Source organism: Bubalus bubalis, chromosome 8 (genome assembly GCF_019923935.1).
Source record: "Bubalus bubalis isolate 160015118507 breed Murrah chromosome 8, NDDB_SH_1, whole genome shotgun sequence".
Taxonomy (NCBI): domain Eukaryota; kingdom Metazoa; phylum Chordata; class Mammalia; order Artiodactyla; family Bovidae; genus Bubalus; species Bubalus bubalis.
In genome coordinates, this window is record NC_059164.1 from 112045370 (window position 1) to 112068910 (window position 23541).

The following is a 23541-nucleotide window of genomic DNA, read 5'->3' on the forward strand; positions in this document are numbered from 1 at the left end:
TGCTGGGGGTTGTCCTGAGATCTGGGTAGCTGTCCACACCCTAATTCCCAGAACCTGTGGCTGTGTGGCCTTATAGTATGGCAAAAGGGACTTTGCAGATATAATTAAATTAGGATCTTTGGATGGAGAGCTCATTTCTGGTTATCGGGGCAGGCCCAAGGAAATTGCAAGAGGCTTTATGAGAGGGAAGCAAGAGGATCCAAGTCAAAAAGAAATGTGATGACAGAAGCAGAAGTTGGAGTGATTCCCTTTGAAGATGAAGGGGCCACGAGCCAAGGAATGCAGGTAGCCTCTAGCAGCTGGAAACGGTGAGGAAATGGATTCTCCTCTAGTCTCCAGAAGGAATGCAGCCCTTGATTTTAGCTCCAGGAGACTGTTTTGGAATTCTGACCTCCAGAAATGGTTTAAGCCATTTAAGCTAGCTCAAGCCACGAAGTCTGCAGTAATTTGTTAAAGCAGCGATAGGAAACTAATACAAAGGACCACTGTGCTTGGGCCTCAGTGGGATTCCTAGAGTAGTGGCAGAGGAAGGTTTCCCAGGAATCCTTTGGGAGTCGCTGGAGGCCCCCATTCCACAGTGTGTGTCTGGTGTCCCTGATTGAGTGCCTCCTCTGGATGTCTGAGACTGAACTAACTCCATCTTCCCTCCCCACTACCTAAACCCTTTCCTCCCATGCTGTCTGTTTGGAGACTGCACCCAAGCCAGAACGTAGGAGTCGTCCATTCATGAGCCATTGGGTTGTAGCATAACAGGCATGCAGCGTGTAGGTCAGGGGATATGAGGACACTGTGAAGATGGGTGAGGGCGTGGTGGTGGAAGAGAGGTACCATGAGCTGGGCAGACACCAGAAGTGTCCCGGTTGACTTCCAAGCACTTGAGACATGGCCAGCGGGGGCCAGGGTGGGCCAGAAGCACAGGAGACAGGTCAGAGCTGCTAAGAAGGAAAGAGACGCCATGTCCTGTTCCCACCATCTCACCATGGGTCTAGATGACTTCCACTCCCCTTCCTTCTCTGCCTCCCATGCCCTCGGTGACAAACGGGTGGATTTTTTTAATCTTTTTGTTTTCTTAAACAAAAAACAATGATCAAAACAAGAGAGTGTAACCAAAACATGAGATAGGATTGCTAACAACTGTCAACTCTGGTTGGTGGGAATATGGGTGTCAGCCAGCCTGGCTCAAGTCCATCAGGTAGACTTCACTCCAAGATCAGGGTTATGGCCACTACAGGCACCCAGGATCCTCACCTCTGCCCAGCCAAGAAAAGACGCAAAGAGAAAACACCCGGCTTGGTTTTTTTTTTTTGGATATCCTGCAATTTTTTTTTCTTCCTGTCTTCATGTACATGGTATCATATTATATTAAACTCAATGACAAAAACCATGACTATATCCTGAAGCAAAGGGACTGGATGTGGCTTTATTTTCTCTCAGATGTCAGTTTTATCACCACAAAGTCAAACTTCTCTGGATTCTCCTGTCCCAGCTCTCAGAAACAGTCGCCTCCCTGGGCCCAGCGACCCTGAGCAGAAGGAGGGTACAGAAGTTGACCACGGGTGATGCGTGCAGAGAGGCACCAGCGCCAAAGACCAAGTTTAAGAATGGAACCCACCAAACCACCTTGGTGCTGGTTAGGTTTTATTTTTAGCAGGATGTCTCCTCTTCATTTGTTTTTTTCAAAATATCAGTTATATCAATATTAGAAGTGTAAACAGGTACAAAATATACAGTACATAGAAACAATTTTCTTAACTAGTCTATTGCCTAATAAAAGTACACACAAGGGAGCTGAATGAACAGGAGCCGTGGTCTCCCTGTCCTCGGGGAAACGAGATCCCGGCGGGGTCAAAGAACCAGCGTCTGCCTCAACAAAACAGGAATGGATACTCGTGTGGCAGGGACAGCATTGGGGTGGGATCAAGAAACCTGAGCCCATTTCTGATTCCACCTTCTTTTAAGATGCCAGCCAGGGGGCAAGCAAGCCCTGCCCCGGCCCCTGGGGTGGGAGGGAAAGGAAGCGCAACCACCAGTCACAGAGGCCGCGGGTCAGCTAAAGTGTGAGGCCTGACACTTCCGGCTCGGGCAGTTAGGGGTCAAATCTTTTAAGAGGGCAGCGTGAAAAGCTGTCCACCCCAGACTGCCGGCCCAGGAGGATGAGCCTCGCGCCGACCCGTCTGACCCAAGGCTCTTGCCAGCTGTCTGCACTCACTGTGCACACGGAGAGGGGGGCGCGCGAGGCTGAGCTGAGTCCCTCCTCCGAGTTAACTTTCTGCCTCTTATGGGAAAGGATGCTCCTCTGGGCGCTTCACTAGGTCACAGGAACGATCAAATGAGATTCGGAGCGGAAGCGTTTGGACAGGGAGAAGACACCACACGAGGAGAAAAGGAAGCAGGCATCGGGCTGGAGCAGAGGGCAGCATCCCCCATGGCGGGGTGGTGGGCAGGCCTGGCTGTGGCTGGCTCTGCTCCCGCCGCCCCCCACCCCGCGCCTCACCTCTGCAGCCCTACCGGTGTCTTCAGACAGCCCTCCATCACGAGGCCCCGAGTCACGTGCGTCCCAGGGCCATGGGGCGGCAGTTGTCTGCCGCAGGGCCGGCACTTGTGCAGGGGGGGTCTTTACAGGTGCTGGGAGACGCCGGGCCGCTCTGGCTCAGTCCTCCTCGCGCCCAAGCTGCTGCTGGACGTCCATGGCGCCCTGCTGGCCCCGGGCAGAGCCGGATCTCCACTCCCCTGGGGCTGTGTGCGCGCTGAAACCGGCCCGTCCCCCGGGGGTCACTGGGGCCAGGGAGGTCGGAGTGCCTCCTCGCCCGCATCCCCGGCCGGCCAAGCTGCTGGCGGCTCTGTCAAGACTCCATAAGGACACAGCCCACAACACACACGCAATCCAGAAACCAAAGGTACACTGTTAAAGTTTAAACTGGTACTACTACTATTTTCCAGCTTTGTCTTCCAAGAATTAAAAAAAAGTTTCGTAATTAAATTACTTAAGATTCTACGCTGCTCAGTTTCACAATCAGAGAATTCTACTTTGTTTAGAGGTGGAAGCTGGGCCGTCTGGGAGTTTCTCCTGCTCCGGTGAGCAGTTCAGCAAATGGGAATCTGGTTTCCCCTCCAGGCTCCATCCATCCGGCTTCGAGGCTTTGCGCACGCCGCCCGGCCGTCTGGAGAGGCGATTCTTTACACCCAGGCCTGCGGGGGCCCGAGGGCTGGGCGGCCGCGCAGGGCTCAGAGGTCCCCACCGTCGGTGGGTCCCAGGACACTCAGGCCACAAGTCCAGTCGGTCACGAGGTCCGTGGGGGCCAAGGGTCCTTTGGCGGCGGGGCTCTTGAAGGGGTCGGGGGGCACGGCGGGCAGTGGCTGTCCCCGGGCCGGCTTGGCGCCCGCCGCGTGGTTGCGCTGGTGCTTGCGGAGGTGGTCCTTGCGGATGAAGCTCTTGCCGCACACGGTGCAGGTGAAGGGCCGCACGCCCGTATGTGTGCGGTAGTGGTCGATGAGCTTGGAGCGCTCAGTGAAGCGCTTCTCGCACTCCGTGCAGGGGAAGGGCCGCTCGCCTGTGTGCAGCATGCGGTGCCGGATGAGGTGCGCCGGCCGCGTGAAGCAGCGGCCGCACTCGCCACACCGCAGGCCGCTGCCGTCCCGCGCGCCGCCCGCCGCCCCGGGCACCCCATCGGGCTGGCCCCCGCAGCTGCGCTGGTGTGCGCTCAGGCTGACCTGCAGCTGGAAGCTCTTCCCGCACGTGGCGCACGTGAACGGCCGCCCCCCCGGGGGGGCTGCCGGGTGCTTCTTCAGACCCGGCTTGTGGCCGAAGCCTTTGGTCCGGCCGGGGTATTTACAGGGGTCGTTGAAGGGTCTTGGGGCCTGGCCGGGGTCCAGCACGGCCTCTCCGTTGTCGGAGGAGGAGAAGGGCAGCCCCTCGGGCCCGGTCCTCGGGTTGAGGCCCGCGGGAGGCTTACACCTGAAATTCCAGCCCCACCGGACCCCCCCGAAGAGCCAGTCCCCTGGAGAGGTTTCGTCCTGGGTCACTGTGGGGCTGGGATCCCCTAGGTCGCGCTCGGGCCGGGCGGGCTCTCTCAGCCCCAGCACGGGGTCCTGGCTGGGGAACGAGCTGCCCTGGCTCTCCCAGGCTCCTTCCTGGACAGGACTGGGGAAGAACCTTGTGGCCTGGCCTGGTCCAAACAGTGTCCCGTGGGCTTCTAGGTCAGTAGGGTGCACTGGTGTGGCCACCACTTCTTCTTCTTGGACTTCTGTTTTTATCACAATTTTTACATCTGCTGAGAAAGACAGAAAAGACCAGGTATCATTCTGTCCCCCTTCCTGCTTAGAAAGGGAGGATCTGATACTTTAATCTGGATATTCAACCCCACCAAGGCCACTCTGAGCCCTAGTCTCCAAGCCTCAGGATCCAGTTCAGCAGAGGTGCCCAAGGTGGTCAGGCAACTGCCTCAAACTGTGGGTGAGAACATCGTGTTCCAGAACTTTCTCTACAGGTAAAGCAACCATCATATCTGCTCACCTTGTTCTAGAGCCTTCACCACAGGTAAGGAACCATTGCATCGCCCCATCACTTCCCATTTTCACTTCGGCTGGTAAGGCTAATCATGAAGCTATTCCAAGGAAGGAACTCAGACCACTGGTGGCAATGCACAGAGCTGGGCTCAGGCACATCTGAGACTGGACCCTGGCTCCCCACAGAGCAGCTGCAACTTCAGGCAAGCTCCTCTGTGAATACCCTTTTCCACAGGGTTGCATGAAGATTAAACCAGGCAGCCCACATGAAAGCACTGAGCATGCTGTTTTTGCATGCAGCAAGCATTCAGTAAATGCAGCCAGCTAGCTAATGATAAAAATACTCATGAAAATAGTAATGTTTGATTTTACTTAAATGTACTTGAATTTCACACTTTCAAGTTTTATATCAGAGATCTAGGCTTTTAGCACAATTTGGGGGTGTTAAAATATGACAGAAATTATTGAAGTAACAGCTAACTGTTTTTCAAAACAGAACAGAAAATTAATACATAAATATGGCAGTTCTTTTGAAAAGACTCATTTGAAAAGACCCTGATGCTGGGGAGGATTGAAGGCAAGACGAGAAGGGAACGATAAAGGATGAGAGGGTTGAATGGCATCACCGACTGATGGACATGAGTTTGAGTAAGCTCCGGGAGTTGGTGAGGGACAGGGAAGCCTGGCGTGCTGCAGTCCATGGGGTTGCAAAGAGTCGGACACGACTGAGCGACTGAACTCAACTGATGGCAGTTCTTTCCAATTTGAGCTGGTGGACCTCTGTCTTTGGTAGTGCTAATACCTAAGAATTGGTTCCGGTTGGGTTTGGCTTTTCCAGGTCAGAGAGGGGCCAGGATTGCTGAGTCTGGGCAAGAGGTATATATTCTCTCAAGGGATCAGCCTGTCAGGACTGACTGGTTAATAATACAAGAAAGGAACTGTGGGAAACATGGACATTCTCAAGAAAGGCTCTTCAAGTCTAACAATGTGGAAGGAGAGAAAGGCCAGACTGCACAGAGTTCTCACATCACTGGCCCCTAAATGCCTCCTGGCTGGCGGGTCTGGTGCCTCAGAGGCAGACGCGAGCACTTCCGGTCCCCACGAGCACTTCCGTTCCTCCCTCTTCCAGTCCTCCCGCCATACCCCGTACCTTCTGTGGAGGCGGCTGTGCTGAGTTTCAGCGTCCCGTCCGAGCAGGCGGAGGAGGGGTGGTGGGGAGGGAGGTCGGCCTGCCAGGAGGTGGGCGGGATAGTGGTTGAGAAGTTGGCGTGGAGGCCTGCAGTGAAGAGAGAGCGGGCGAGCGGGTGGGTCAGGGAAAGTGCGGGGAGGCAGGCGCCCGGGGACCCCACCAGCGGGAGCTTTCCCGCCCGAGCATCATGGCCCCACCTCTCCTGAACCAGTTTTTGCCCCCTTCTCTGAGGCACCAGGAAACGCAGATGTCGCTGACTCTTGTCATACAGCCCCCTCCCCCCCCTTTTTTCTTTTTTTTTGAAGTACAGTTACTTTACCATGTTGTGTTAGTTTCTGCTGTGTTAGCAGTGAGTCAGTTATACGTGTACACATATTCTGTCTTTTTCGGATTTCCTTCCCATTTAGGTCACCACAGATCACTGAGTAGAATTCCCTGTGCTGCACAGTACTTTCTCATTAGTCGTCTATTATACATAGTGTATACATGTCATTCCCAATCTCCCAGTTCATCCCACCTCCCCGTCCCTACCCCCTTGGTAACCCTAAGTTTGTTTCCTACCTCCATTCAGCGCCTCTTAGGAGGCAGCTGGTGATTTAAATGCTCAGTGCTGGGGCAAGAAGAACAGGGGTGTGGCTGGTGAGAGTGAAGCAGAGAAATACCAGGACAAGAGCATCTCAGAGACAAGAGGGACTCGCAAGATGTCATCCAGAGCAACCCCTGCCACGAGGTGGGAAACCTAAACTAGTCAGGCTAGATGTTCCAGAGCCCGCAGCCTCGCCACGATGCTTCCAGGAACTCCTCCTCCCAGGCTTTGCCCTCAGTCTCTACATCTGGTTCCCGTTGTCTGCTCGCAGCCTCAGCCACTCACCAGAGGCAGCGTCGGTAGAGACGTCTCCTGCTCCAGAGTCGAGCTGGCTGAGGCCCCACGGCTCCTCCCCAATATCTGGCTGTCCGGCTGCCCATGCCTCCACACCCAGAGCCTGCTGCTCCTGGAGCTGGAGCTCACCTTCTTGCTTGATCTGCATTAAGAGGTCAGGGGCAGGAACCGGGGGCCCAGAGCCTGAGAAAATAGAGAATGCGTGAGCGACAGCATCAGCGGCCCTGGGGTAGACATACTTCCAGCCAAGGAAAGGCGCACAGGGCCTTGCAAAGGTCAAAGAGCCTGGTGGAAGGGAAGGCAAGAGCTCAAAGAGGAACTGAGGGGTCTTCCAGGCAAAGCACGAGGTCACATGGTATGGAGCACATGGGTCAGGCAGGAAGACAGAACACACGCTCAGGGCTGGATCTCTGGTCCATGAGCAAGGCTGAATTGCCCTAGGGAGGTCCTGTTCTCATTTTAAACACATAAAATCTACCCCCTGTCCCCACAATCTTACCCATACACATGTACTTACGCAAGCACAAGAGAAAGAGTCCAGATATATAAGAGTCAAAGGAAGAACACAAAGTCAAATGAAGAGCTTGAGTGAGAAGCCAACTAGAGCTGCTTAAACAGGATGCAGGCCTTAGGGGCTGGGCTGTGATGTCCAAGTGAGGAGGCAGCAGGGCTGAGCTGCCTGGATCATCCAGCCAGGAGGCTCTGTCCCGTCGGGGAGTGGGGACTAAGACCATCTATGAGGAAAGGCAAGCTATGAGGAAGCTGCCTCTTGTCCAGGGCCATGGGTAGGGAAGCCATCCAGAAGAAATTAAAAGAAATTAGAAAGTAACTTCATACTACCCATATGGTGCGGAAGCCCTAAGTTGAGAAATTCACAGAAAAGTTGACTGAAAACCATGGCAACCCAAGAGACACCCAAACCAAGGCAAATGCAAACCTGCCCATTAGGGCATCCCCACAAGGCAAGCCTTACAGGGCCCCTACTAAAAGGCTAAACCTACAAACCAGAAGTGGAGCCAACTGGCATGAGAGCCAGAGCAGAACTCACTCCCACAAACTACAGGAAAAAAAGAATAGCTAGAAGGATACAATAGCATATGTATGTTTAAAACAGTCAAAGAAATGAAGGGAGACTCTCTAAGGCAAGGACAGGAAATTATTTTTAAAAAGGCAGATTTGAAAGAGAACCATGCAGACATTCTAGAAATGACAGAACCAGTCACAGGTATGAAAAAGTCAATGGCTGGCTTAACAACACAATGAACACAGCTGCAGAGAAACTTAGTGACTCAGAAGATGGAACTGGGGAAACAGTCCAGAGCACAACACTGAGAGATAAAGAAATGAAAATATAAAAGAGAAGCTGAGACACAAAGGATTCAATGAGAAGTTCCAACATAAGCTGGTAGAAATCTAGGAGGGAATGAGAAATGGATACATGGCAATGGGTAGAAAGAAATAATGGCTCATAATTTTCCAAAACTGAAGGTATGGTGAGCCCATGGTTTGAAGGAACACACCAATTCCTAAGTAGGGAGTAAGAAAGAATACAAACCTAGACAGTACTCATGTGAAATGGAATAAGAGCAAAGTCAAAGAGAAAATTTTAAAGGACACCAAAGATAAAAGAATGACATTCAGATTGAAAGCAGATTTCTGTCAGCAAGATAATATCTTCTGTAAGAAGATAATATCTTCAAAATGCTAAGGGAAAATCGCTTTCAACTCATTTTGAGGCTGGTATAATTTTCATTGCACGAACTAGAGAAACAATTTATAAAATGATCATTTATGAACAGATACACAAAGATCCTAAATGAAAGAATTACAATTAAGTTCAGTGATATGTTTTTAAAAAAGAAAATGGACAATACATTAAGAACAAACCGGATTTATCCTGAGAACTCAAGATGAAGCTACTCCTGGAAAATGCAGTAACACAACTCACAAACAGATTAATGGAGAAAACCATACAGTCATTTCAACGGACACAGAGGCAACATTCACTTCTAATGTTTCTGTCTGACTGGTTAGCTGTGCAGAGGAACTCTTCTCAGTATGGAATATCAAAAATGATGGGTAAAGTGTAAAACCCCCAAAGTTTTTAACCATGGATGACCTCTAAGAAAGCATAGGTCAACCATGGTAAATTGCCAGGCGTTTCCCGCTCTACTATTGGGCTGTGATGGACTGGGCCCACCTGTGAGAAGCCTGGGGCTCAAGCAGGGTGGGAGGTTGGGCTGGAGACCCCTCACCACCACCACACACATAAACCAGGGCCCAAAGGCAACATTCCCAGTGCACTAAACTTAAAGGTGAAAACCTGTCCCGTGGAAGGAGACTGCCCATTCTGGCCTTTGGTCTTGTCTGAATGGGAAGAACAGCCTCCCCGGGAGTTGACACAGCCCAGGTGGGTGCTCAAGGGTTTCTGGTGCTGGGCCTCACACAACAGCATGGCCCCAAAACCTCGAGGCCAACACTGTAGTGACCTGATGATAAGCTAAGGCAGAGAGAGATTCTCAGGACAGCATTTTAAATAGCTCTCAGGCATTAAAGAACTCCCAAATATAAACCACCACCTCAACAGGAAAACCAGTCACCTCAGTCCATCAGAAATCATGAGCTGCAGAATACTAACCGCAAAAACTGGATATGGAAAACCTCATACACAGAATCTGAAGTTTAATACACTCATAGAAATAAATAGAGCGAGAGCATAACGAATAAGAGATGGACAAAACAGTTGTAACATAAAATAACTGAGATTTAGAAACCCAACCTGGAGGTTAAACAACAGAACGGAAACGACTGGATAGAGCGAGGTGAACCAACTAGAAGAAAAGATCAGAAGAGATGTTTCAGAGCTCAGTGAAGGGATGGAGAGGAAGATGTGACGAGGTCAAAGTATGAACTGATGTGAACCGTTCCAGAATAGGAGAGCAGAGGAAATGGGGCCAGGCAGTATTCACAGACAGTGCTGCAAAACTTCCCAACTTGTTGAAAAATATCAGTGATTGGAGCAGGATAAAGAAAGAGAAATCCACACCTTGATACACTGTAGTGAAACTGCAGATCACCAAGACCAATATCTAAAAGGCAGGGGAAAAAAGATTACCCACAAGAATACTGGCTAGCAAATTATCTTCAAAGGGCTAAAAGAAGCTAACGATCAAACTAGAATTACGTCTTTCAAATGTAGAAATGGAGGAAGGACATTTTCAGGCACATATAAACACATATAGAAACCCACACAACTGAGAGTTTTTATCATCACCAGATACACACACACACACACACACACACACATACACACAAATAACAAGTGTGTATTTTAGAAGATAAACATCTCCAGATTACTTCTAAAAGAATAGAAACAATACATAACTTCCAAACTAATTAAAAATAATAGAAGGTCCTATAACTATTAAAGAACTTAAATCAGTAGATAAAAATCTCCCCTAGAAAGAAAAACATTCAAAGAATAGATAATTCCAATATTACAGAAAGTCTATGACCAAATTAAAAAAAGAGGGAATGCATCATAACTTTTATCTTTAATATCAAAACTAGACAAAGCCAGTCTAAGAAAGGACAAGTATAGGCCAGGCTCACTCATGAAAAAAGATTCCAAAATTCTACACAAAATACTTAGCATATTAAGTCTAGCACTGTTTATAGAGAATCATGAGTAACTTAAGACTTTTCCCCAAGGTTGCAAGCGTGGTTCAACATTAGAAAAATAACATAATTTACCATTCTAGGAGGTTAAAGAAGAAGAATCATATAATTGTCTCTCTTTGCGACCTCATGGATTGTAGCCTGTCAGGCTCTTCTGCCATGGAATTCTCCAGGCAAGAGTACTGGAGTGGGTAGCCGTTCCCTTCTCCAAGGGATCTTCCCAACCCAGGGATCAAACCCAGGTCTCCCACATTGCAGGCAGATTCTTTACCATCTGAGCCATTAGGGAAGCCTATAATCATCTCAATAGATACCAAAACAGCATTCCATAAAAATTCACAGCTATTCTTTTTTTTTTTTTTCCAAATTAATCATTTTATTTTATTCATGTTGAGTGTTATGAAAGAGTACAGAGTATAATGAGTGCTTGACTTGGCCATTAAACTACATGAGGATCTGGAGGTTTTCTTAGGAATTTATGATTCTATTGAGATCTGATAAATGAGTCAAAGCTAGATAAAGAGACAACTAAGGTTCAGCTATTCTTGTTAGAAATATCTAGTCAACCAGAAATAGAGAAAACTCTTTTAGCCTGATAAATGACACTGATCAACAAAACCTTTAACAAATATTAGACTCAGTGTGAAAAGTTAAAAAGCATCTTCTTTAACATCATGAACCAATTGGACACCTGTTGTCATCACTTCTGTATAAGAATTTTCTGCGAGCTCTCAGCTAGCACACAAGAGAAAACTAAAAGATTTGAAAACAAACAAAAAATTCATATTACTCATAGGGGATATGATGATCTCTTTAGAAAACCTGAGAATCATTGGATAATTATTATAAAAGTTATTAGGACTAATGAGAATTTTAGCAAAGTTCTTAGAAATATCAATAAATAAAAGACAACTGCATTTTTGTTTACTCCTAGGGTTTTAAGGGAGCATAGCAATCACCATTTTTCTTCCCTGTCATGGATCTTAACAATCAGAGAACTAAAACCCAAGAGGAAGGCTGGTGAGGATAAACTCTTCTTATAACTGATAAACAGGGATGGATAAACTCTTCTTATAACTGATAAACAGGGATACAGCTTTTATCTGTGGCAAGAGGGGTCCTCAGTACTGACCCTGGATCAGGAAGTCACCCACTGGACCATGGTGAAGGAGGCTTTCTCCAGTACAGCAGCACGTCCCTGGGGGCGGCCAGCTGCCCAAGGGAAGAAGGGTGGGCAGGGACTGCGCATGTCCAAGCCTTGCTCCCAAACTCCCCGACAAGGTGCATCCCTGGTGGGATGCCTAACTGTGTGGGAGACGGTGGGATGTTACATAACGGAGCCCTGTCCCAGGAGAAAAAGCACTGGGAAAGGGTGCTCCCTGTCCCCACGACCCCAGCACACACCAGCAACAAACAGAAAATGCACCTTAAAAAAAGGCACCATGACAACAGTGATTCAAAACATGCAAAGAATGGAGGAATATAAGATATAACGAAAAAATGTTATAAAACTTCACTGAGACATTACAGATGAGCTGCATGGAGGGACTTAACAATCTTCACAAATAAAACCCTTAATATAGTAAAAAGGTCAGTTCTCTCCAAAATGATTAACAGAATGTGTGCAGTTCCAACCACAATCCCAACTCGATTTTTTATGGAATTTGGTAAGGCAATTAGGACGTTTACCTTAAAGGACAAAGGAAAGGAAGCCCAGAGTGCCAGTGAAAAAGTACCAGCGTTCCAACCTCCGGTGGCCATAAAAGTTTGTTCCGGATGGATTAAGAACTTGACCATGAAAGGCAACATTTTAGAAGAAAAATAAGATGGTGTATCATGACCATGAGGTAGGGGAAAATTCCTTAATTAAGATATAAAAAGGACAAACCATAAAGGTAAAAAATTAGAAAGTCCAGGTATGTTAAAATAAAAAGCATCTGTTCTTTAAAATCTACCGTAAATGGAGAAAATATATATGTGGGTGGCTCAGAGGGTAAAGCGTCTGCCTGCAATGCAGGAGATCTGGGTTCGATCCGTGGGTCAGGAAGATCCCCTGGAGAAGGAAATGGCAACCCACTCCAGTACTCTTGCCTGGAAAATCCCATGGACAGAGAAGCCCGGTAGACTACAGTCCATGGGACGGCAAAGAGTCGTACATGAATGAGCAACTTCACTTTCACTTTCATATATATATAGGGAAAGAATTAATATTTAGAACAGTAAAGAACTCTTACAAGTCAATACAGAAGGGGAAAACAAAAGTATACAGAAGGCATAAGCAGGCATTTTACAGAAGAGGAAAGATAAGTGGCCCATAAACAGAGGATATAATGTTCATTGATTAGGAAAATACACATTTGAAACTATAAATTTTAAACCATTTCACTGCCACCAGATGGGCAGAAATAAAAATAGACGGCATTTCTAGGGCTGAGGACAGGGTGCGCTACTGCTGGAGAGCACGCTGAGACGCTACCGGGAAGAGCCACGTGTGCACTTTCCTATGACCCAGCAGTTCTGCTGCCCGGCCTCCACCTTGAGAAACTCTTACACATGCGTAAGACTTTCCACCACAGCATTGTTCCTGAAAGCAAAACAGTTAGAAACAGCACAAACACCATCACCAGCAGAAAGAAAAAACGCATCGTGTGTTATATTCAAAAATACAAACTATAAAGGGGTGAAAATCATGAAAAGGAATGAACTACAGCTATACTACATCAACGTGGATGACTCTCAAAAATGTAAAGTCAAACAAAAAAAGCAAGTTAAAGAAAAAAAAAATATATATATATATAGTACGATCTCATTCACAGAAAGTTCAAAAATTGGTTAAACAATGTTACTTAGGAATATATACACAGGTAATAAAAAGGCAAAGAAAAGCAAGGGACTGATCTCAGAGGTCTGCATTTCTGTTTATCTGTGAAGAGTAAGGGAGGGTGTGGGGTCTGGAAGGGACAATGGGTTCTGGAAGGTTGGAAGGTTCTGGTTATGATCTATTTCTTATGTTGGAGGTTGGGAATATGGGGGATGTTGACTAATTGTTCTCTCAACTTCATGTATTTTGTTTATGTTATGTATATTTATTCTGTATTTTTTATGTTATATAATACACAGTAACAATGTATGAAAGAAATAAAACAATATTTAAAAAAGAAGCATTTGGTATAATATAACAAATTTGTTCAGGATTAAAAACCATAGCCAGAAGTGGAAGGAAACATCTTTAAACTAATAGTTATCTTCAAAAGTCTATGGCAGATTTTTTAATAATGGCCATCCTGACCCGTGCAAGGTGATACCTCATTGTACTTTTGATTTGCATTTCTCTAGTAATGAGCAATGTTCAGTCCTAATGAGGTGGATGAACCTAGAGCCTATTATACAGAGTGAGTCAGAAAGAGAAAGACAAATATTGTATATTAACACATGCATATGGAATCCAGAAAGATGGTACTGATGAACCTATTTGCAGGGCAGCAGTGGAAATGCAGACGTAAAGAACAGACCTGTGGCCACAGTGGGGGAAGGAGAGGGCGGGGCACACAGGCAGGAGCATGGAGACAGATCCGTGACCGTATGTAAAATAGGCAGCAAGTGGGGATTTGCTGCGTGACACGGGGAGCTCAACCCAGTCCTCTGTGACAACCTCGAGGGCTGGGGTGGGGAGGGAGGTGGGAGCAGGGTTTAGGAGGGAGGGGACATATATATGCTTGTGGCTGATTCATGTTGATGTATGGCAGAAACCAATACAATATTGTAAAGCAATTATCCCCCAATTAAAAAACAAAAAGTCTATGGCAAAAAATCACCCTAAATGCTGAAACTCCACAGACAAGGATGCCAGCTATCGTGGCTGCTACTAAAATTTAACCATGTCCTATACCCACTGCGAAACCAGAAAAATAAAGTTAGGAAAATTTCAAAAGAAGAGGTAACTTTTGTGCTGTCCATGGATGGCACAACTGTCTATGTAAAAAAAAACCTGGGAATCTAAATTGACAAGTCATTAGACGTAATGAGAGGTTGAGAAAATGTTTTCTTTCACTAAACAGAGTCATCGGCATAACTGCACACCTGCAACAACTATTTAAAACGTGTAATTAATTTAAAAATCTCATCCACAATAGAAACAACGAGCAGGAGAAAAGTGTTAAAGCCTTATTCAGGCACACGCAGAAGGCGACAATAAACGAGTCTTCCTGTGGATAAGGGGGCTCCATATTGCAATGACAGGAGTTCTCTAGATGTGAAATTACAAAGGAAATGCAATTCCAGTCAAAATTCCAAGAGGGTTTCTGAGAACCTGACATAAAGATTCTGAAATCCATATAGAAGAACAAAGGTCCAGGAATAGCCAAGAAAAGTTTAGAAAAACAAGTAGGGAACGTGTAGTCTACTAGATGTCAAGGCTTATTATGAAACTAACAACAGTGAGAATTGGTACAGAGATAGAGACAGAAGAAATGAGTGAAGACAGAGAAACGGTGCACGCGTGTATGGAAATCTGGTTCATGATGCAACAGACATTACACACGGAGAAAAGGAAGAACATCCAGTGAACTCTGCTGGAAAGTCAGATGTCTTGTGGGGAAACTTTGAAAGAATTCTCCCTTGCAATCTACACAAATGTGAATTCTAGTTGGATTAAAGACTTTAATGTGAAAAGCAAAACTAGAGGGAGGCAGGAAAGGATATTTTAAGGCAGAAAAAGCACAGATCGTAAAGGCAAAGACTGGTGTTAACGACTCCGCCAAAAATTAAAACTTCTACCCAAGGACTACAAAGTTAAAAGACCTGCCACAGCCTGGGCGAAGATAATCTGTAATGCAAATAACAGATAAAGGGTTCATATCCCAAACTACATAGAGGTCCTGAATCAGTAAGATAATGAAAACAGCAGAAAAACAGAAAAAGATAATTCACTAGAGAAGAAACCAAATAACAATCTGAAGAAGGTGCTCAGCTCCACTGGCAACTGGGGAAATGCAAATTAAAACAAGATACCACTTCATTTCCATCAGACTGGCAAACATCTAACTCTGAAAACTGGGCAAGGAATTAAGAAGACAGGCACCACCCGTAAGGGCTGGGAGGCACAGACGCCCAGGGTGGGTGATCTGTGGTTAAGGGCAAAGGCAGAGGTGCAGGCTGGCACGCCCGTCCTGGTCTGTTCCCTAGAGGACACCAGCACCTGGACACGGAGAAACGCCTTTGAATGTCCACTTGACTTCCACTTGTGACGCTGAGAAATTAGAAACCACTTATGCACAACTCAACGGACGGATGGATAATAAATTGAGATATAGTTGCTTTTGGAATACTGAGCATCCATTTTAAATGAATGCACTTGATTTATATGCACCAATAGAGATAAGTATGAAATACAGAGTACTCATAGACAGCATGACATTTATGTGATGTTTTCAAGACACACAAAACCATATTCTGTATTGTTTATGGCTACATATGTACATAATAGAAGTTTTAAAATGTGGATAGAGAGGACAGACATCGACTTTTGGACAACTGGTTACCCTGGGGAGGAATGAGACTGAGAGAGCTGAAAAGGAATTTAGATTACATCAGAAATATATTTTTTCACACATACATACAAATGATGAAACACGGCACACGTTCAACAAATATTAAATTCCTACTCTGTGCTATATATATACACTCTGTGCAGTATTCTAGGAGCCAAGATTATATGAACAAAATCAATAGAGGTTCTTATTCTCTTGAGATTTATATCCTAATGAAGGTGGGGGTGGTTACCAGATAAGCAAATCTATAAATATGAAACATGTATCTTCTATAAATACGAAATGTATTTTATTTCTACATACTTAATAATATCTTTGTCCACATAAAATCCGTGAATATAAAATAGTATCTGGAGAGCATGCCTGGCAGAAGGCAGGACCAGGAGCAAAGGCTCAGAGGCTGGCCCAGTGTAGAGTTCTGGGAGAACAGCAGGGAGGCTGGGACAGGGAGTGGAGGGCCAGGGGGGACAAGCCCGACGGTGCGAGTCGGTGCAAAGCCAGCAGGGCTGTCTGCTGTAACGCGGGAGACCAGGCCCTAGAGGGTCAGGGAGACGGGCAGGAGGTGCCTGCCATAGGCCATGCAGGAAACCAGGGACCTGAAAGTCTGCAGGCAGTACTAGCAGGGTTTCCCTGATGGGACAGATGGGTGTGGATAAGGGTCAGAGACGACCCCGGGTTTGGGGCTGCAGCGGAGGCTGCCTACTGCCTGGGAGGAGTGGGTTTTGATGGCGGACGAGGAGCTTGGCGAGGCATGTGTTCCAAACAGGACGTCCGTAACCTGTCCATGGGCACATGGACCCCACAGAGACCAGGGGAGAGGTCCCAGTGAGAGCACCCGCCAGGATGACTGGGTATGGGTGTGAGAGGGCACACTGAGGGCACCCCAACCACGAAAGGTCAGAAAAGGTGGGGGGGGGGGGCTGGAAATAGCAAAGGACAGGCAGGAGGAAAACCAGGAGAAGCACCCCTGGTGCCCAGTGGAGGGGAGGGGAGGGAAGCAGGCGGGACTCTTGGGGTCGGGGGTTGGGGGGTGGGCTTGCTGGGGACCGAGTTCCACAGAGCACTACCGTGGGAGGACTTTGGGGTTGCAGAGAAGTGGAGAGGAGGTCTGTCAAGGGGCTGCACCAAGCCCTGAGCTGGGGAGGGTGAGCCAGGGACCAGGCTGGGAGGGGATGGGGGGGCCACCTGGCAGGGGTTCCCGCAGAGGAGCTCAAGGCCAAGAGAGGGGAATGTGAGTGCCCAGAGGGGGTGCGGGCGAGGGTCTCGCCAGAATCCACCGCACTTCCAGGCCCCTATTTCACTCTCTTAGCGTGCTGGAGAAGCCAGGGAGGCCTCCCCACGGATGTTGTCAGTGCACTAAAACAGACCTACGGGGAGCCTCCCACCCTGGCAAGCAGCTGGCTACCCGTGTGTCCTAACTGTCTTCCCCATCCAGGCAGCACTCTGCTCTTCGTCAAGGTCTTGCTTTCAGCACAGTCCCTGGCACCCGGGAGACTCTGAAAAAAAACATGTTTGTTGACCTAGACGGGTGAATGCTTTCTGGGCACAGCCTGCCCCTGGGAAACGGCAAATCGAACTGCGGTGATAACGGCACACATGGAAGACACGTTTCATAAATCACAAATTAAACACATAAGACTGTTTACTAAGACAGGTGTTCAGACAAGAAGGAAAGCCCCAGGCAGGTGGTGCCAACAGACAAGAGGTCTTGGGAGGAGGCCGGCTTGAGGCTGCAGGGGTTGCCCCCTGCTTACGGACAGACTGTCGCAGACCCCCAGCCCAGCAAGGTCTTCCCTTCACCCGTTTGGCTTTTCTCGTGTGTCCACCTGTCCTTCCCTTAACTTTCAAAGGTGCTGACTGGCCCAGGAAAACCTGAGAATGTGGTGTCGGGTATCCAGATTCACCTGAAATAAATCGGTGGCTCTGGTCAGACTGAAACGTGACTAACGGGTCAATGTTCTGTGACTGCTAATGGGTTTCAGTGAAATCTGGTTCTCGGGTGGAGGCAAGGCTGACTCTTTGAAAAGCTATGAATGAACTAAATCCTGTCTTCATGACCTTCTACCTTCCTGTCTGCTTCCTGCTCCCTCTTCCCCTAATTCCGAGCCACAGACACCATCTCTTTCCTAAAAACTAGGTTTGCTACCTGTTTCCATGCTGGGAAGATGAATGTGCTGAAGGCCTTAAGAAAACTCGGGTTTAAAGCACTGCTGTTTTTCCTCAGCTCTCCCCTGGAAAGAAGGTCACGGCCGCCCTGGCCGTGTCCTCCCCTGGGTCCATCCGACCCCCTGCTGTCTCCCCGGCCATCCCCACCCCTCACCTGGACTCGGGTCCACAGGAACATCTGGAACCTTGGGGCCAGCGCGACGCCAGCTGCACGGCTCCTTCCCCTGTTCGATCTGGGAGAGGACCTCAGGCTTGGAGATGGCGTAGTCTGAAGAAGAACAGAAGGGTTAGCTTTGGCCACGTTCCACTTCAGAGGTGGGGATAGGCAGCCCGGGAAACCAGGATGGCCTAGAAACCACACCTCTCGATTCGATTTGTATAGGGTAGTGATTCTCAAGCACAGGTGAGTCTGTCTCCCAGGGGGAAAATGGTCAGAGTCGGAGATGTTTTCGGTTGTCGAGACTGGGGACGGGGCAGAGGTGCCGCTGGCATCTGCTGGCAAGAGGCTGATGGCCGTCCTACAAGGTCCAGGATGGTCCCCAAAACAAAGCCTCATCTGGCCCAAGATGCGGTGCTGAGCATAAGACACGTTGATACAGGGTCTCTGGGTTAAGAAGCAGTTGTTGTTTAGTTGCTCAGCCGTGTCTGACTCTTTGCGACCCAGTGGACTGTAGCCCTCCAGGCTCCTCTCTGTCCATAGGATTCTCCCAGCAAGCATACTGGAGTGGGTTACCATTTCTTTCTCTAGGGGATCTTCCCAACACAGGGATCAACTGCATCTCCTACACTGGCAGGTGGGTTCTCTATCACGGAGCCACCAGGGAAGCCCCTAAGAAGCAGTGCATTCCTGCAAACCGGAATATAACCTCACACCTGTTCCTGCTCCCGCCTCATAAGCACGCCTTGTTGCCTTCAGACAGCGGTCACACAGACATCGTCTGAAGAGGTAGCAGGTCCAGAAGAAACAGTCCAGGCCTTCTTGGGGGGTATCGCATGAGGGTAGCGGCAGCAGGCCCAGGGTCAGGGAAGCCTCCAGGTAAGAGGGCAGCACTGGCTGCGAGAAGCCTGGTCTGCCCGTATTCTCCTCGGCCAAGGCCTCATGTCTCAGTAAGAGAAGGCGAGAGCAAAAGCACTCCTCAAACGTGGACTGATCGTACAAGATCTGAGAATCGGAGGAGCCTCCTCTGCTCCAGGACTCAGCAAGAGACAGAAACGGCTGTGCTCCGGGCCTGGTTAGGAGAGGGGTCGCTATGCCTCTCGGTTTGGCAATCTGTGAACTTCACCGGGCAGAAGACAGCCTTTGACTCAGTCACCCTGGGCTCAACTTCAGTAAGAGGAGGGAGATAACTGTCCATGGTCAAGGGTCCCAGTGATTTACGTGTCCTTGCAATAAAAAACCACCAGCAGCAAGAAAGAGGTTGAGATCTCCCCGTGCTGTCTGTGCTTAGTCGCTCAGTTGTGTCTGACTCTTTGCGACCCCATGGACTGCAGCCTGCCAGGCTCCTCTGCCCAAGGGGATTTTCTAGGCAAGAATACTGGAGTGGGTGGCCATGCCCTCCTCCAGGGGATCTTCCTAAACCCAGGGATCGAACCCAGGTCTCCCACATTGCAGGTGGATTCTTTACTGTCAAGGAAGCTCAGGAATACTGGAGTGGGTAGCCAAGCCCTTCTCCAGGGCATCTTCCTGACCCATGAATCGAACTGGGGTCTCCTGCATTGCAGGCGGATTCTTTACCAACTGAGCTACCAGGGAAGCCCTGAGACCTCCTTAAATCACATTTAACCAGGAAATGAATCACATGCCTTACCCAGGGAGACCAGCGTCTCATAGTTGCCCCTCATCACGTGCTTGTACAGCTCCTTCTGCCACTCGTCCAGCTTGCCCCACTCCTGCTCAGAGAAATACATGGCCACGTCATCAAAGGGCACCTGGAACCACAGGGTCACGCAGGCTCACCCGCACGCCAACAGGCAAGGGCCGCAGGCTGTCCCACCCCCGGTGCCCAGAGCTTACCTTGGGGGCCTCGCCCTTGCTGCCCGGGGGCAGCCGCAGGATCCAGAAGTTCCTGTTCCTCAGCAGGTTTTCCACGTTCTCCAGCCGCCTCTGCAGCAGCCCGTACTCCTGCAGCAGGGTCCCCAGCACGGCCCACTTGCCCTCCAGCTGGTTCCCGAACTCCACGGCCGTCTTCTCGCAGTCGGCCAGCTTCTTCTCGGCCATGCCCGTTCGGCCTTCTAGGGAAAGCAAGCGGGCGGCCTGCGATTCAATCTTCCTCTCCATGGCCTGAATCGTGGCTGCCATTGTCCAGGGAGAAATCTTTCAGAAACAAGAGAGGAGACCAGCATCAATCATTCCATCTGCTGTGTTTCAGGAGCCCCCTCTCCCTGAGGCGTCAGGGAGCTGTGCTGGGAGGGGGTAGTAGTGTGCATGGCGGGATGGGGGGTGTTCAGGCCGGACCTCCACCTGGGGGGTCAGCTCCTCTGGGTGGGTACCCTCCCTCCAGGCCTCTGCAGCCCACCTATGGAGACCCCAGTCACGGCACTCAGCACCCTGTACAGTTAGTTACCTCCCGCCTCTGCCTCTGAAGGCAGTGCTGTATCTGCTCACAGCACACAGGGGCCCATGGTAGGCGCTCGGTGCAATTGTGTTAGATAAATAGTGACTGCAAGCTGCTGGTACGTTTTAGTGGAGAAATAGTAAACTGCAGGTTTATTAGCGCCTAGCCAGCACCTCCCATCATAACCGCACAGGATCTGTCTACTGACGATGACCTAGCAAAAAAAAAAAAACAGCTGGTTCACTGAAACGACACAAACACGAGCGTTGCTCAACTGCTCTTTTAAAAAAGCATCTCGTGTCTCTTTAATAAACATGGAAATCCAGTGACCAATTCTTCTCCACCCTAGGACAATCTGATTTTGTCCCCTTCCCAATTACTACCCGCCTCAAACTAAAAATCACCATGACTGCAAATCTCCCCCCCTCCCCCCGCTCTGCCCCCAGCCAAGAGTTAAGACTCCGATCCAACACGAACGCCCTGCCCTGGTGAGACTGACTGTCTCCTCTCACTGTTCCCACCACTCACAAGGGGAGAACCAGTTTCAGACATTTTTGGTGCTGCCCAGGATCAGTGACACATCTTACAGACGGGTGAGGAAGGTAAGACATTCGCCAACAGGTTAGACTTTATATGCGCTGTAACCATCATAAAGACACGGAGACTCCCCAGCGACCTGCCTGGCACATTTTGCTTTGGGTGGGCTAGACCTCTAGACACCCCCTACACACACACACACACACACACACACATATATACACACACATCTGAATGTAGGACCCATGGGTCAGGGAGGAAGACCTGATATTTATACCTTCTGGCAGCGTCTGAGGATCAATGGTCCTCAGAATGACCTTACAACATTCTGAAAATCATTCCTAACCAAATGTCTGGTGACTATTTGCAAAGTTAAAAAGTGACTCATAGGAACCAGTGAGGATTCATTTAAAGAGTTGCTGAGAACCAGCACATGGGTGGACACCTCAGAAAATAGTGACAAGACAGTTTGAAAACAGGTTGGAAAAACTGTTGAGGACGGAGCATCTGGGATCGTGGGGTTGTCTGGAAGGCCGCTGGACCAATGACCTCTGACCTGAAGAAGGAAGACAGATCTCAAAGGATGGAGGAGCTGGACTGGCAGAGAAACAACTGGATGTGGGTGGGTCTCTTGCTCAAGAGGTAGGTGGTTCTGCCCTGAGGCTGTGGGGACTGCACCAGTCTGGCACCTTGGGCTGGCTCAGCCCTGCCTCTGAGTGCGAGGCGCCCCTGGGCGCGGGGCCATGTTTCTTCCCTTCCCCTCAGTCCTCCTCTGGTGACCAGTCCCTGACATAGGGCCCCGGACGCTAACAAGTGTCTTCACTTTATTGCCCAGCTCTGTATCCCCTAAAAGCCTACTTAACCTCCTCCAAGAGCATCCGACTGCCATTATCATCATCTTTGTGTTGCAAGAAAAGGGCCTTTGCATAAACTCTGACCTTATAGACAAACGCACCACCCAGTTTTCTGACATTTTAACGGGGGCCCAGGGAGCTTCCTGGAAGGCTTCCACACTATTTGGTGGGAGGAGGCCACTGCTCAAGGAACGCTCCTCACTGACGGGTGAGCGGACGACATGGGGCTGGCCTCAAGGCTCCTGCCAGGGAAGCGGAAACCCTCCGCCTGGGAGCCGCCGATGGGAAGAGAACAGCCAAAGCCTTCAGTGGCTCCCCACCCGGGATGATGCAGTCCAGGTCCTCACACCCCTTCCAACTCTCCCTGCGGCCTCTTCTCCCCCTGCCTCCGTACCAAAACCTCCTTTTCCAGGCAAACGGACTCCTCCTCGAACACACCGGCCGGGGCCCGCCTCTCCGTGTCCAAGCCTCCTATCCTATCCGAAAAGCTCCACCGGGTCCGCGCACAGGGTGGTGAAACCCGAGCCTTCCCCTGCAAGACCCACTCGCATCTCAGCAGCCCAGGCCCAGAAGGTGTCCTCCCCTGCCTCTTTCATGTTTTCCTTCGCCATCACCAAGTGTACCTGTCTGCTTGCCCCGAGGCGTCGAGTGTCCCAGCACACAGAGCGACCCTCTCTTCCCACGCACTTGCCAGCTGTGCGATCCTGGGCAAGTTAACTTCTCTAGGCCTCGGGTTTTTTCATGACAGTGAGGACCTACCCCCGCCCTAGGTTTGCTGCGAGGACAAAATCACGCCTAACGGCTGGTGCGGCGCCTGCCTCTACGAAACCGGGGGGAGCAGCTGTCTCCCCGCCCCGAACCGCACCCCCACTCCCCCGAGGAGCTGGGCGCGCAGAGGGGGACTCTGTGCCTGCGGAATCGCGGCCGCTCCGGACACCTCCCAGGTGCCACCAGGCCGCTGGGGGGAGCTGGGGGGTAGCGAGCGGTGGGCAGAGAAAGGAGACGCGGGGTGGTGGTGGTGGGGGGCGCGCGGGGAGATGGGGGGTGGCCAGCGGATGGGGCGGGGGCAGGAAGCCCCGGAGGGCAGCAGGAACTCGGCGAGGGGCGGCCCGCGTTGCGGGGACGACCGGTTCCGCCCGGCTCAGGCTCGGCCCAGAACGGGGAGGGGGGGGCGCCCAGCCGGCGGGCGGGCGCCGTAGGCCCCGGCGGACCCCGCGTCCCGCTCGTCCGGAGCCCCAGGCCCGGCGGCCAGGCCCGGCCCCCGGAGCCCTTCCCCAGGGCCTGCGGCACCGTGTGCTGGGCCCCAGCCGCCCCGGGGGCCCCCGAGTCCGCGCGTCCGTGCGCGCGGGCCGCCCTTACCGGAGCCGCGGCCGCCTCGGCCATGGCCCTGCGCTGTCCGGCCCGGCCCGGAGGAAGTCGTCGCCGCCGCCGCCGCCGCGCGCGGCCCCACGCAGGCCGGCCCCGGGCCTCTCCGCAGGCGGCGCCCGCCCGGCCCCGCCGTCCCCACCCGCGTCGCCGCGCTCCTCGCTGGCCGGCCCGCGCCGCTCCGCCCGCAGACGCGCCGCCGCCGTCAGCGACCGGCCGGTCCACACTGCATCCTGGGAGCCGGCGCAGGCCCGTGAGGCTT

At 50.4% G+C, this 23541-nt stretch overlaps 1 protein-coding gene across 6 annotated transcripts; it reads right to left on the bottom strand.

Annotated features, from left to right (window-relative positions):
- Positions 1–1621: 1621 nt before the first annotated feature.
- On the bottom strand, positions 1622–23461 carry ZNF746 (zinc finger protein 746). 6 transcript variants are annotated; one of them, XM_025292081.3, is made up of 8 exons: positions 23274–23396; positions 20533–20737; positions 19983–20282; positions 19777–19897; positions 18123–18236; positions 6567–6758; positions 5657–5782; positions 1622–4271 (listed from the first exon to the last, which is right to left on the bottom strand). In XM_025292081.3, exons 3-8 carry the CDS (start codon positions 20265–20267, stop codon positions 3226–3228), a joined length of 1884 nt encoding a protein of 627 aa, XP_025147866.2. In that variant the 5' UTR covers positions 20268–20282; positions 20533–20737; positions 23274–23396; the 3' UTR covers positions 1622–3225. The 6 variants fall into 6 exon arrangements, with proteins under 6 accessions (XP_025147866.2, XP_025147864.2, XP_025147863.2 ...); XM_025292079.3 differs by lacking the exon at positions 20533–20737 and having other exon boundaries at positions 1622–4268; positions 23274–23451; XM_025292078.3 differs by lacking the exon at positions 20533–20737 and having other exon boundaries at positions 23274–23451.
- Positions 23462–23541: the final 80 nt, after the last annotated feature.

Coding starts and splice junctions, on each gene's coding strand:
- ZNF746 (XM_025292078.3), bottom strand. CDS start 23,297: ATGGCCGAGGCGGCCGCGGCTCCG. Junction 19,898..19,982: donor GCAAGGGCGAGGCCCCCAAG/GTAAGCTCTGGG, acceptor CTGTGGTTCCAG/GTGCCCTTTGATGACGTGGC. Junction 18,237..19,776: donor TGAGACGCTGGTCTCCCTGG/GTAAGGCATGTG, acceptor GTTCTTCTTCAG/ACTACGCCATCTCCAAGCCT.